This window comes from Lactuca serriola, chromosome 2, assembly GCF_051521515.1.
Source record: "Lactuca serriola cultivar US96UC23 chromosome 2, Lser_US96UC23_V15, whole genome shotgun sequence".
Classification (NCBI taxonomy): Eukaryota; Viridiplantae; Streptophyta; class Magnoliopsida; order Asterales; family Asteraceae; genus Lactuca; species Lactuca serriola.
The window spans coordinates 182,585,970-182,598,901 of NC_136409.1; the positions used below are offsets into that span (position 1 = coordinate 182,585,970).

General features: G+C 35.9%; 2 protein-coding genes across 5 annotated transcripts; one reads left to right on the forward strand and one right to left on the reverse strand.

Annotated features, from left to right (window-relative positions):
- The first annotated feature begins 2,024 nt into the window (after positions 1-2,024).
- On the forward strand, positions 2,025-10,492 carry LOC145087650 (cyclic nucleotide-gated ion channel 2-like). Of its 4 annotated transcripts, XM_079025661.1 has the most exons (10): positions 2,025-2,314; positions 2,513-2,905; positions 3,311-3,472; positions 3,589-4,204; positions 8,366-8,581; positions 8,693-8,955; positions 9,053-9,164; positions 9,255-9,491; positions 9,573-9,659; positions 9,916-10,492. In XM_079025661.1, the coding sequence occupies exons 3-10, from the start codon at positions 3,462-3,464 to the stop codon at positions 10,393-10,395; spliced, it is 2,022 nt and encodes a 673-aa protein (XP_078881787.1). In that variant the 5' UTR covers positions 2,025-2,314; positions 2,513-2,905; positions 3,311-3,461; the 3' UTR covers positions 10,396-10,492. The 4 variants fall into 4 exon arrangements, with proteins under 4 accessions (XP_078881787.1, XP_078881784.1, XP_078881786.1 ...); XM_079025658.1 differs by lacking the exon at positions 3,311-3,472; XM_079025660.1 differs by lacking the exon at positions 3,311-3,472 and having other exon boundaries at positions 2,025-2,905.
- LOC145087651 (putative mitochondrial saccharopine dehydrogenase-like oxidoreductase At5g39410) lies at positions 10,438-12,258 on the reverse strand. The gene is made up of 2 exons (XM_079025663.1): positions 11,340-12,258; positions 10,438-11,202 (listed from the first exon to the last, which is right to left on the reverse strand). Exons 1-2 carry the CDS (start codon positions 11,994-11,996, stop codon positions 10,498-10,500), a joined length of 1,362 nt encoding a protein of 453 aa, XP_078881789.1. The 5' UTR covers positions 11,997-12,258; the 3' UTR covers positions 10,438-10,497.
- Positions 12,259-12,932: the final 674 nt, after the last annotated feature.

Below are 12,932 nucleotides of genomic sequence, written 5' to 3' on the forward strand. Positions count from 1 at the left end.
TTTAACCTAATTTATCCCCTTTTAATTCCCACTGATGTCACTTTGAAAAACCCCCTGTAGGATTCGATCGAAAGCTTTCAGCCACCACGATCCGAGGTTTGGATTTTAAGTTTTAACCTAAACCCCCATAGGAACTGGTCGATCCATCAGGAGGAGGATCGTCGTCTCTGGGGCTTGATGAGGTCGAAGCATCGAAGACGTGAAAAAGCAGCGATGTTGTCTCCTGGGTTCGACGTGCCGAAGGGAAGAACGAGATGGGGTAGGGCAGCAGCATAGTCGCGGTTCGAAAGAGGTTGAGGGATCAGAGGGGGTTGTCGCCACCCGTGTTTGCTTCGGGGAAACACCCACTTCGTTGGGTTTCGCTATCGATGGTTAAAAGGTGCGTGGACGGGGGCTGCTCCAGCAGCTCCCCTAATTTTCTTCTTTCTATTTTTTTTTTATTGTTTGAACAGAAATCATTGGGAAGAATTGGTGTTTGATTTTGATTTTTGACAAGAAAATATAGAGTAAAGAGGGGACATCGAATGGGTGATGGAGAGTGGTTTGATTGTGGTGATTTTGTAGGCCAAATGGAGGGGGGTTAGTCGACCCTTAAGAGTAAAAACACACACTTTGGTGTGTTCATGGTATCAAATTAAGAATAAGAAAGAAAATGGCAGTAAACAACTTCTTCATCGATCCCAGAAGGTGCTTTTTTTTTTATCATCCATATCTTACAAAAACAATTTTTATCATCGTAATTAGGTAATTTTATTGTATGAATTGATTCATATTTCAATTTATGTTTTTTTTTTTATTTAACACTTCATTTATGTGGACAGTGTAGGATCTTGACAATGTTGAATTCTGAAAAGGTATCAACTATATTTATGGAGATGATTCAAAGGATGATATTGGTGAGATTCCAATTCTATTGGAATGAAATCACGAATTCTAATTCTGTTGGAATTGAATCACGAATTCCAATTCTGTTGGAATCACAACAGTTGATGCTTGAAGAACGGACCATAAAGTGAAAGTGATTCTAAGCAACATTATTCTTTTAGAATGTTTTAGTCGTTGTTAGATTTTGATGTTTTCTTTCCCGTTTTGAAAGTTTTTTTAGTTTTATTCTTTAACAATAAATGTAATTTTTAATAACTGTTACCCGTATTCTCTAAGAAATAATGTATTTTTTGTTTTTATTCTTCAATTGATTGTTCAAGAATTTGTTATTCTACAAGAAGTTTTTAAATTCATGATCAAGAAATAGGTTCAAGAATATTTTTACTATTTATGGTTCAAGAATATTTTTATTTTTGAATATACTCATAAACATATTCTATGAGAATGTCCGAATTAAAAGAATTATAATTCGTACAATCGGATTTTTAAAATTAATAAAATCTATGATCCTTTAAAAAAATGCAATTTTCCTTTATTAAATCTATATTATTTGACTAAATTTGTAATTAATTAAGATGATATTTTTCAATTATATTTAATTCAATAATATATATTAATCACTTTCTTAAAATAAGTAAAATTGATTGGCCCATATTTATGCATATAATAACACAATAATTACTTTGAATAGAATAACTTAAGCCTATATATATATATATATATATATATATATATATATATATATATATATATATATATATATATATATATATATATATATGTTTTATAAAATTATATAATTTATTTTTATAGCTATTAACAAAAAAAGCTAAGAATAAAATTAAAATTAATGAAACCATAAAATAAAGACAAAATTGCAAAAATGATTATGCTTGTCAAAATTATATGGTTTTGATTCAAAAACGTTTTGTGGTGCATTAGTGGTTCAATTTTGGACACTTTATGTGGTTTGGTGCCTATGATTCGCATTGTTGTGTGGTTTTGATACATACCCTACATGAAAAGACCAATATGCCCTTCAATAATTATTATTTTTATTTCTTTTAATTAATTCCTTATTATTTTAATTAAAAAACCAAAACAAAAAACCCACCCACCCTACCCTTCTAATCCCTTTCCATCTATGACTCTACCTTTCTTTCCTGTAAAACTCAACCAAAAAAAACTCATACACCGACAACCTTAGTTCCCTGTGTTGCCATCGGCCTCCGTTACTCGCTCTGCTGCCACCAGCCTCTATCACCATCCTTCTTCCTCTAGTACCGACAAACGAGATCGATTTATACCATACACCTACTGATTTTGAAGGTGAGACATGGTTTGCAAATCGATGTCTCATAGAAGACCTGCAAAACGATGCCAAGTAATGGACCTGCAAATCGATCCCAAACACTACGCCTTCAAGAAGGTTGTCGTCCCAAACCTCTATCTTGCCCATTTCCTTTTCCGCCTGCATTAACCTCCACCCAGATTGATGGAGTTGTTTATGGTCGATTTGTTTCACTGCAATAATGTTTCCTTATAAACTTAAATCCGAAAATTAAAGTCCATGTATCGAAATTTCCACTAAAATCGGATCTGAAAATCGTTTCCAATTTGGTTTCAGGAGCCAAAATCAAAATTAGGGAGTGAAGTAGAGTACTAGAGTAAAGATATTGCGGGGGTTCATAGATTTTACAGGAATGAGCTTGTAGTGCAGAGGATGCAGTGGTGACAGATGTGCAAGAAGGAAAGTTGGTGGTGTGGGTTTCCAGCCTATAGTCGTTGGTTTTCGGTGTGGGTGTTCTTGAGACTGTGTGTTTGTGTGTGTTTTTTAAAAAGATAGAAAGAAGTGAAGTTGAGTGATGTCTAGTAGAGAGATATACTAGGGTGATGGTGGCGAACCAGGTAACTCTGGTGAAAATAGAGGCCGCCGACGCTGGTTACAGACACGGGTGATGGAGGGTGGTGGTGATGATTGGGATTCTCTCCTCCTTGGTATTATGACAGGGATGAAAGGGTGAGTTGGGTTTTTATTTTTTTGTCTTAATTTAAACATAAGTTAAATTAATTTAATTAAAACATTTCAATAATTAAAAAAAGAAAAATATAAATTATAAGGGTATAAAAGCAATTTCAAGTGTATAAGAACTAAAATCATTAAAAATATATATTGGATGTACCATGAAACATTTTTGGACCTAAACCACACACATAATTGACAAGCATTTCGACTATTTTTGCAATTTTATTTAAAATAAAATTAATCATTAAAAAGAACTTGACACTTGTCATAGTAACTTAGCTCTTGAAAGTCCACTTCAATTGCGAATAGATTTTTACGGTGGTGGTCCATTTCTCTGCTTCAATTTTTATGTTCTTGTGATAATTTGTTATGCCTGCCGTTCCGACACGTGGCAAATAGAGCTATTTGACTCCACGTAGAACTACCTGGATGACACCATTGCCGACCAGGTTCTCCTTCCTCACTTTTAAGTTTTGACCATCGCTCTCAATCCCTCCCCAACTTCTCCAAACAAATAAAAATCTGATAATCGCCACCGTTTCCGGCCGCCATGGTATCCAGGTTAGTTCGGATTACTAGTTAATTGCATTGATCAATCATTGTGCATGTGAGTTAAATCAAATAGTACTGCATCATCATGTGCTTTGTTTAACTTTAATTTACTGTTAAATGTATAGATGGATCAATGGCGGATTGCAGCAAGAAAAGAGTGATTCCAAGAAAGACGACACCCTAGAACAATGTTTGGTATGCAGTCAATTCGGAATTCCGAATTTCCACTCCACGAGCTGCGATCCTACACATCAACCTGCATGGGAGGCTCTCGCCGGATCATCTTTAGTTCCGATCAAGGCCCGTTGTCAGGTTAAAGATCAAAACCGGAGGTCGTCAACGGAGGGATACATCCGTCGCGTTTTGGATCCCCGTAGCGACAGAGTGATGTGGTGGAGCCGAGTGTTTCTTTTTGCACGTTTCGCTGCATTGGCCGTAGATCCGTTCTTCTTTTTTGCACTGGCAGTGGCTGACGACGGTGGCGACGGTGATGGTGGTGGTGGGCCGTGTATATATATAGACGAAACGGTAGTGAGAACGGTGAGCATTGTACGAACTTGCGTCGATGCCATGCACCTGTGCCACGTGTGGCTTCAGTTCCGTTTGGCTTACGTGTCTAAGGAATCTTTAGTAGTTGGATGTGGGACGCTAGTGTGGGATGCACGTGATATCGCCTTTCATTACCTTCGATCCCTTACAGGATTTTGGTTAGATGTATTCGTCCTCTTACCAATCCCCCAGGTAAATTTTTAAAAACTAATACATGTTTTTATCGTGTTTAATCAAAAACTAATTTTTTACAGGAAAATGTTACCAACTACCAAGTTTGGTATCTATCCCTTGCAGGTGTTAATCTACTACAACCAATCGTAAACTGATGGGTTATAGTAGATTAACACCTAATTGAAATATATGTGTTATCTACATGGTATACAAGTGACATATAAAATTGAGAAATTAACCTAAGAGGGTAACTAATTGTATACAAGTGATATATAAAATTGAGAAATTAACTTAAGAGGGTAATTAATTGTATTTTTATTCATATTTGATCTTTTTTTACATATTGAACATTAAACTACCATTTAGTGTTCAAATTATACACTTATGACCGACAATAACTCGTATTGTTTGTTTTATCTCTTCAAATTTTAGAATACAACCATTACATTCAAATCCTCACCAAATACAACAACCCCCAAACATGATAATGGTCAATTTTATATAACCAAGTAGCAATGTCCTGTTTTTAGATGACACGATGTCGTGTTTTGTTTTACTAACACAAAAACGACGTCATTAAAACACGAAAAGAAATGATCACGTGTCAATTTCGTGCCAAAGTTTGAACACTCATAAGGCATGACTTCATACTTTATAATTGACCGAAACATGACACAGACACTAATTTGAATTTGAATTTCATCCCAATTTTGTTTCTTGTTCATATTCGATCCTGTCGTGCTCCTGTCATGTGTAAAAACACAAGGTCTTGTTGTGTTTGTTTCCAAACTTCAACCTGAAATTGACAAGATATTAACATGTATTTTTTGTAATTTTCGTGTTTGTTGTTAAGGTTTGTCTGTAACGGTTGGGGGTCAACGTATTTAGTGAGGGTTTAGTTGTAACGATTGTACTCTACGTTTTGAAGAACTTAAACAAACAACACATGCTATTGCATGTCTTAAATGTATAATTTGAACATAAAATGAGAGTTTAATAGTTATAGGTATACAAAAAAGGGAGTTAAATGTAAACAAAATTAAGAATTAGTTACCTCTGAAGTCATTTCTCAATTTTATTATAAATGACATGTATGCCAATTGGGTGTTAACCTAAAAGAATTTCATATTGATATTCTTTAAACTCTAATGATATAAGTTGGATTGAACTAAAAAATTTGGATTTTGAAAATTATTTGATTCTTCAAACTTGAAAATTTTGTTTATTTTTCTAACAAAATGTTTGCTTTAAAATATTATATATTTGTGATTTATAACCGAAATAGTCACAATTTTCTTTAATTTTGTATTTTCTAACTAAAATATTGATTTTTCCAAAAAGAATCTAAGGTTATAATTTTTTTAATTTGTTAGATCATGCATAACTAAAAAGATATTATGTTTTATAAATTAAAATTATGTTATAATTTTAATAAATTAATAAAATAATTTCGAGTAAAACATTCATTTAACATTCAAAGAAGATGAAGTCGAATACGAATGTATCAACTTAATAAGTTTTAAAAGGACAAAACTGTAAAATTGGTCCTTATGGTTTGCTAAAATTTTTGAATGGGGTCCAAAAAGTTTTTGACTTGCATGGAAGGTCCAAAATCAAAAATTTTCTTTGGTTTTGGTCCTTTAAAATTTGAAAAGACAATTTTACCCTTATTATTTATATTTTACATTTTCTTTATTTGTTTTATAATTAAAAAAAAGCAAAAAAGAAAAAGAAAAATAATAGGACGGGTCCACCCCACTCACACTCACTCTCTCTCTCTCTCTCTCTCTCTCTCTCTACCCACCGTCTTCCCCACCCTTGTTCCTTTCTCATCTAATGGGAAAACCTTTCAGCCTTTCTCTCTTTCTTTTCTCCATTACATACTACCCCAAATTAGTCATTGAAGGTTTCTTTCCGGTGATAATCTCCAATATCGAAATCCCCAAACTGTAACACATTCTTTCTGACCACAGACGTTTCAAAGCTGGAAAGACGAGGTAAGAAGTCGCTTTGAATCAGAAAGTTAGATGATTTTATCACTCCACTGAGAAGACCATGACTGTGAATCAATGCTACTGCTTTCGTTGCTTCGAGCGCTATTTCCTATCCGATTTCCCAATTTAACGGCATAAATTGAACGCCTTCGCTTCTTGCGAAATTGAAATCGGTTAAAGGTAAAAATTAGAAACCCTAGTTTTCAATTATGGGATTGCTTACCATGTAGGAACTCCTCCAAGCTGCCTAAACATAAGTAGTCATGAATAACAAACGCTTCGCCGCCGTACCAAAAACCAAATCATAGCGGCAACAACCACCGGTTGCCACGAAGGCCGCCGAAAAAATTAACCGTGTGCTTGAATTTGCTGCCATGGGTGATGTTTTCACAGATCTTTCTGATTGTGATAATGGAGCCAGAGTAGGACGATAACTTAGTAAAGTGTGCCTAAGGATCCACCACCGAGTCTATTCATGGGGAGTTGAATGAGATCACAGGGGTTGAATGTTGTAATGGTTTCATGATCTCCGAAGATGATTATGGTGGGAAGCTTGATTTTGACTTGTAAGGAGATTGAGGTTTGGTTTGTGAATTGGGTGGTGGTGGGTTTGGTGAGTTTGGTTGAGATGATCCTGTTTGGAAGAGAGAGAGAGAGAGAGAGAGAGAGAGAGAGAGAGAGAGAGAGAGAGAGAGAGAGAGAGAGAGAGAGAGAGAGAGAGAGAGAGAGAGAGAGAGAGAGAGAGAGAGAGAGTGAGTGGGGTGGACCCGTCCTATTATTTTTCTTTTTCTTTTTTGTTTTTTTTTAATTATAAAACAATTAAAACAAATAAAGAAAATGTAAAAAATAAATAATAAGGGTAAAATTGTCTTTTCAAATTTTAAAGGACCAAAACCAAAGAAAATTCTTGATTTTGTACCTTCCATGCAAGTAAAAAACTTTTTGAACCCCATCCAAAGTTTTTTGCAAACCACTAGGACCAATTTTACAGTTTTGTCTTTTAAAAGTTTTAATTCATTCTCATGAGAACACATTAATATTATAATTACTACAACAAATGACATTATCCATTCATTTGATGTTTGAATGTTTTCAAAACACTGAAACAAAGCTTAGACTTTGCTATTATTTAGTAAAAAAATTCAGTCTATTTGTCACTATATATCTATCAAGTCAACTCTAAAACAACAAAAATAATATTTTTGAATAATAGAACAAAAATTAAAAACACAAATTTTCATTACAATGGAACTAATTTTAAGTTAAGCTTAAGCTTTTTGAAAAAAAAAATACAGTTCTTAAATGGAACAAGTGTGAGCTTAGCAAGACAAATTTTTATTCAAATGTTTTTTTATTAAATATGTTTTGATTTTTATACTCTCATCATAATTCTTTATCTTCATTAATTAAAATGAAAGATATAAAAGTGGAAACACATTTTTTTAAGTTGACGAATAAAAAAACATAAGATGAAATATACCCTTCCATTCAAATTAGATATTAACTTGTTGACTGCTCATTTCTTTGGTAACTAAGTGTCTTATTTAATAATAAAGTTTTAATTTAATCATTATATAAATAATTGCTCATTTATTTGGTAACACGTCAATACTATATATACCAGTAGCTTCGTTCCTGCAATAGTAAGGAGTTGATTCTTCCATTAACAAATTAACATCCACATAAAATATATGTTTTGGTGACGTGTACAATAGTTGCAAGGTGTTGTATTCTAAGTGGAAGAATCACACCCTGAAATATTATAATGGATTTACAATTTGCTCAAGATTGATACGGTGATTTACAATTCTATGCAATTCACATTTATATGTTCTTATATCAATTTTGCATGTATATGTACACCTAGCTATCACATATTTAATGAAAACAAATAGATATATACAAGTATTTTGATTATCATATACTTCAATTTCACACATACATAAAATTTTCTTGCAATTTGCCAACTTTTGTGGTCAATGGTATATAAAACCAAACCGTGTATATGAAACATGATCTCATAATCATATTATATATTTTATAGCTCTATCATTCTAGCAATGAGTTACATAACTCGTATAGCTTATACATACCTTATAGTCAGACATTGTATGAGTAGAGTACTGATGGTACATGGCTCGGGTCATGTGCATACGTGTAGTATTTGACATGTTATGGTTGCCAGGTGGCATATTTGTGGGTACTACCAAGATTTCTAAGAGAAGAGAAGGTATCGACCATAATGATACTTGTACAACTCATTTTTTTGTTCCAATACATCCCTAAAGTTTGGCATGGCTACATCTTAATGTATCGTATGCGGCTTGTCAACGGGTACATCTTTGGGTCAATCTGGTTTCGTGTAGGCCTCAGTTTCATGGCTTACTACCTCGGTTTTCATGTATGTTTGTTTATATTCTTTCCTTAATTTCTTATTATTAAAAGTCAAAACACAAACACATTTTCCCCCTTATGGTAAAACAGTTCTGATTTCTTTGACTTGACAACTCAGTCATCAGGAGGATATTGGTATGCACTAGCCATACAACGCGTTGTTTTATGCCTAACTAAACAATGTGATGCTAGCAAGAAATGTAGCACCCTCTTTCTATCGTGCTCAAGTAATCCCATGTCTAGAAGTAGAAGCTCCATGTGCTTAGATGAGGACGGGTCTTTTCCTTATGGAATCTATCAGTTTGCTATTCCCGTAATTTCAATCGATTCTGTCGCCTCAAGGATCTCATACAGTGAGTTATGGGGTATAACTTCTTTCAGGCAAGAAAACTTGAACAAAAGATGCCCTCACTCTTATAATATTCCATAATTGCTTTGGTAATTAATGACCCATGCATGCATCTATATATATCTGCAGCACTATGGGCAATATTCTTGAGCCTACCAGTGAGATCTTGGAGGTGATTTTGTCATGTTATATGGTGCTCGTTGGGTTATTGCTTTTCACTGTGCTAGTTGCGACTATTCAGGTGATTGATTAATGATTAACTAACTCTTGGAATTGTTTCAACTTTCAACTCAACATAAGGCATAATTATAAGCTAGTTGAATCTTGTCAGGTATTCTTGTATGCACTTGCGGGAAGGACTACTAGAGCACAAATAACACTTAGAGACATGGAATGGTGGATGAAACGAAGACAATTGCCTTCTGCTTTGAGAAAAAGAGTTCGCCATTTTGAGAATCAAAGGTGGTCATTTATGGGAGGTCAAGATGATATGGATATGATCCAAGATCTGCCTGAAGGACTTAGACGAGATATCAAACGTTATCTTTGCTTGGACCTCATAAAAAAGGTAATATAAACTGTAAACACTACAATTATAAATTATATAACTTTTGTGGTCAAACTTGTAACTAATTTATACAAATTTCAGGCACCATTTTTCAACTTCATGGATGATGTAATTCTTGACAATATTTGTGATCGAGTTACATACTTCGTCTACTCAAAGGGCGAAAAGGTTTCCTCACACAAACCCAACATCCAAATATAAAAACTTTTAATTTGCTTTTGAAAAAAGGTTGCAATAACAGGTTTTTCGGTTACCACATATGTAGCATCCATGTGGCACGAACGTGTAACCATTGTAACATATTTTATATATATATATATATATATATATATATATATATATATATATATATATATATATATATATATATATAAAGTAAAATAATTTACTAACAAACATTCATATCAACAATCATGGCATGCAGATTATCAGAGAAGGAGATCCTGTCCAGAGAATGGTGTTTATAGTTGATGGAAAAGTAAAAAGAACCCAATTGCTAAGTCGAGGGATGGTTGCAACAAGCACATTAGAACCAGGGAGTTTCTTTGGAGATGAGCTACTTTCATGGTGCCTTCGGGTTCCATTTATAGCCCGTTTTCCTGCTGCAACTGCTACATTCACTTGTGTCAAGCCAACAGAAGCATTTGCACTAGATGCTAAACATCTAAGGTACATCACTAATCATTTTCGTTACAATTTTGTTAATGAAAAAATGAAGCGAAGAGCAAGGTACTATTCATCAAACTGGAGAACATGGGCTGCTGTTAACATACAAATTGCATGGCGCCATTATGTTTCAAGAACAAGGAGGGGGACACCGAATCATGGTTCAATGAATAATGTCCGGCTTCAACATTATGCGGCTATGTTCATGTCGTTTAAGCCTCACGACCACCTTGAATGAAAAATAAAAAATGTATTTTGGTAGGATTGTTATAAGATGATGTATCTAACTTTTTATGTGTTATAAGAAGGTTTTATTGCATAACATTTTGAGAAAAGAGCTTTATGTAGACACATTATTATTAATATCGGTCTTTGAAATCAAATCAAACGAAATCCCGTTCTCCTGTAGTCGATCTTGAAGGTCGGTTGGGCCAAAAATGATCCCGGGAGGAAAGACGCCGCCTTTTGGAAGATCTTGGCGCTGCTTCAAAAGGATCAGAGCACATTGAATTAGAGTGATGGGAGTTGTTAAATACCCAATTTCAGGGCCCATTACTCTCGTAATGATTTCTTTATCAGGCTTTGATGTCGCCTGAGAAGCAAGATTGGCGTCACTGAAGCCATGGCCGATGAACCACATCTTGAAACTGGCGCTAGCGACTTCTTCCTCTGTGGGACCTTCCTTTCTGAACCCTCCGAAACTGAAAAAAGAGGGGAATTTCAACAGAAGCCACCTCCCGAATGAGAAGCTGCCCAGAAGCCCAATTGATATCCCGGTGGCGATGATTCCAATCATACCCAGAAGATTCTTGGTGGCAATCTTTACTCCGAAATGAGCAGGTTTTATTGTAGACCAAAAGGAGGAGCGTTTCTCTGCGTGTTTAGGATCCTCATTGACTCCTTCAAGACCGTTTGGGTTTTCTGTAAGGATGGAAAGCGTTCTCCGGACAACGGTGGCGTCGGCTGATGGGAGTTTCACAGCCCAAAGTCCGATCTGTTTTTGGTGTTCTATGGTTGATCCTTTTGGAGGAGGAGGACCCGGGATCTGAGAGAACACATGGCAGATTCGAACGAATCAAAAGTTCGATATAGTCGGAATTAATTCGGAATTTGAATTGAGCAGGAAAGATCACACAAAACGATGAAAGTATCATACGAAACAAGCCGGAAATATAGCCTTACCGTAGGTCGAGCTCTTTTGGGTCTTGATCGTCGAAGCTCTGCCAGCTTATCAGCATTAGCCACTCCCAAAACCGCAGACTCAAAAGTCCCAAAATTACCTGCTATCTTTTTATCCGATTCAAGGGACAGGTAGGCTTCAACCCGATTGGGAACTGCCGGCGAACCCCACTGCCTGGAATTGAACATCAACCCTATTTCTGCCGGAATCGAATCAAACCCACAAGCCGAGATCACCAAACTACCTTTCTCCACCGCCTTCTCATGGTACACGGCTTCCATCCTCTCCATGAACTCCGGCTCACCTGAAATATCCAGGTAATCGCACCCCGCTTCAACACAGGCAGCGACGACGGGCTCACCGTAAAGGCGAAAAGGGCCAACGCAATCGAGGACGAGCTTAGCTTGGGAAGCCATGCGGCGGAGAGATGATGGATCAGATGTGTCGGCAATGAGGAGGGGGACGGTGGGGTGAGATGTGGCAGCCCATTTTAGGGTTTGGGAGAGTTTAGAAGTGTTCCGACCGGCTAGAGCGAGGGTTTTGAGAGGCGAATTCGGCGAATCAAGAAACTTGAGGGCTTCTCTGACAACATATTTGCCTGTGAAACCAGATGCTCCGAAGATGATGATGTCGTAAGTGGGCAGCTGAACTTCTGCCATATTTCTTACTTCTTTTGTGAGATTAATTAAGCAAAACGAAAACGGTTGATTGTTCTCAATCTAGATTGTCATGAAAGGGTGGAGTTACTGGGACAAATTATAGAATATAGAAGATGGTAGTTTATTGGTGCTGGAAATGTGTACCCAATTTTGAAGGTGATTTATGATGACCAAAAGTGGCGAAGAAATAGATGCTGCAGTTGCCCCTTCTGTTGATGAAAAAAAGACGTCTGTGTAACTCCAACTAGAGCATCTTTAATGCCGGTATATCAACACACCAAATCACCCAACATATAAAATATTAACTCTCATGGCCCGACCCACATTGGTTTATCTTTGACAAAATTGTAAAAATGGTCCGACCCACATTGGTTTATCTTTGACAAAATTGTAAAAATGGTCCTGGTTGGCAAAATTCTGTAGTTTTGGTCCAAAACAAAATATTGGTGCACCATTTTAGATACCTTGTGTGGTTTTGGTCCCTATGGTTGTATTTTCTTGTGTTTTTTGTCCACATCCTACCTAAAATGACTAATATGCCCCTTAAATAATATATTTTAATTTCTTTTATTTATTTTCTTCTTCTTATAATAAAATGAAAAATAAAAACAAAATAAACCTCTCTCTCTCTCTCTCTCTCTCTTGTTATCTTCCCAGTTGGAATCATCAACAACAAAAACAAATTCAAACCCACATAGCCACCACCAAATCTTCTACTTGAACCTTGGCTTCACCGGCGTCGACTCTGTCGGAGCAAGCTTTTCCAATGGAGATTTTTCCTGCATCTTCATCTCTTATGCCTTCAAGACGGTTGTCATCCCAAACCTCCATTTTCGCCCATTTCTTTCTCCACCTGCATCGACCTCCACCCAGATCGATGGAGTTGTTGATGGCTAAGTCGATTCACCACAACGGTGCTTCCTGGTGAACTTAAAT

What these genes read in the sequence shown, in the direction of transcription:
- LOC145087651 (XM_079025663.1), bottom strand. Translation starts at nt 11,996, where the DNA reads ATGGCAGAAGTTCAGCTGCCCACTTACGACATCATCATCTTCGGAGCA. An exon ending in CCAAAAGAGCTCGACCTACG is followed by an intron (nt 11,203 to 11,339) that starts GTAAGGCTATAT and finishes GTGTTCTCTCAG; the next exon opens with ATCCCGGGTCCTCCTCCTCC.
- LOC145087650 (XM_079025660.1), top strand. Translation starts at nt 2,844, where the DNA reads ATGGAGGGTGGTGGTGATGATTGGGATTCTCTCCTCCTTGGTATTATG. An exon ending in ATTATGACAGGGATGAAAGG is followed by an intron (nt 2,906 to 3,588) that starts GTGAGTTGGGTT and finishes TTAAATGTATAG; the next exon opens with ATGGATCAATGGCGGATTGC. An exon ending in TCTACTCAAAGGGCGAAAAG is followed by an intron (nt 9,660 to 9,915) that starts GTTTCCTCACAC and finishes CATGGCATGCAG; the next exon opens with ATTATCAGAGAAGGAGATCC.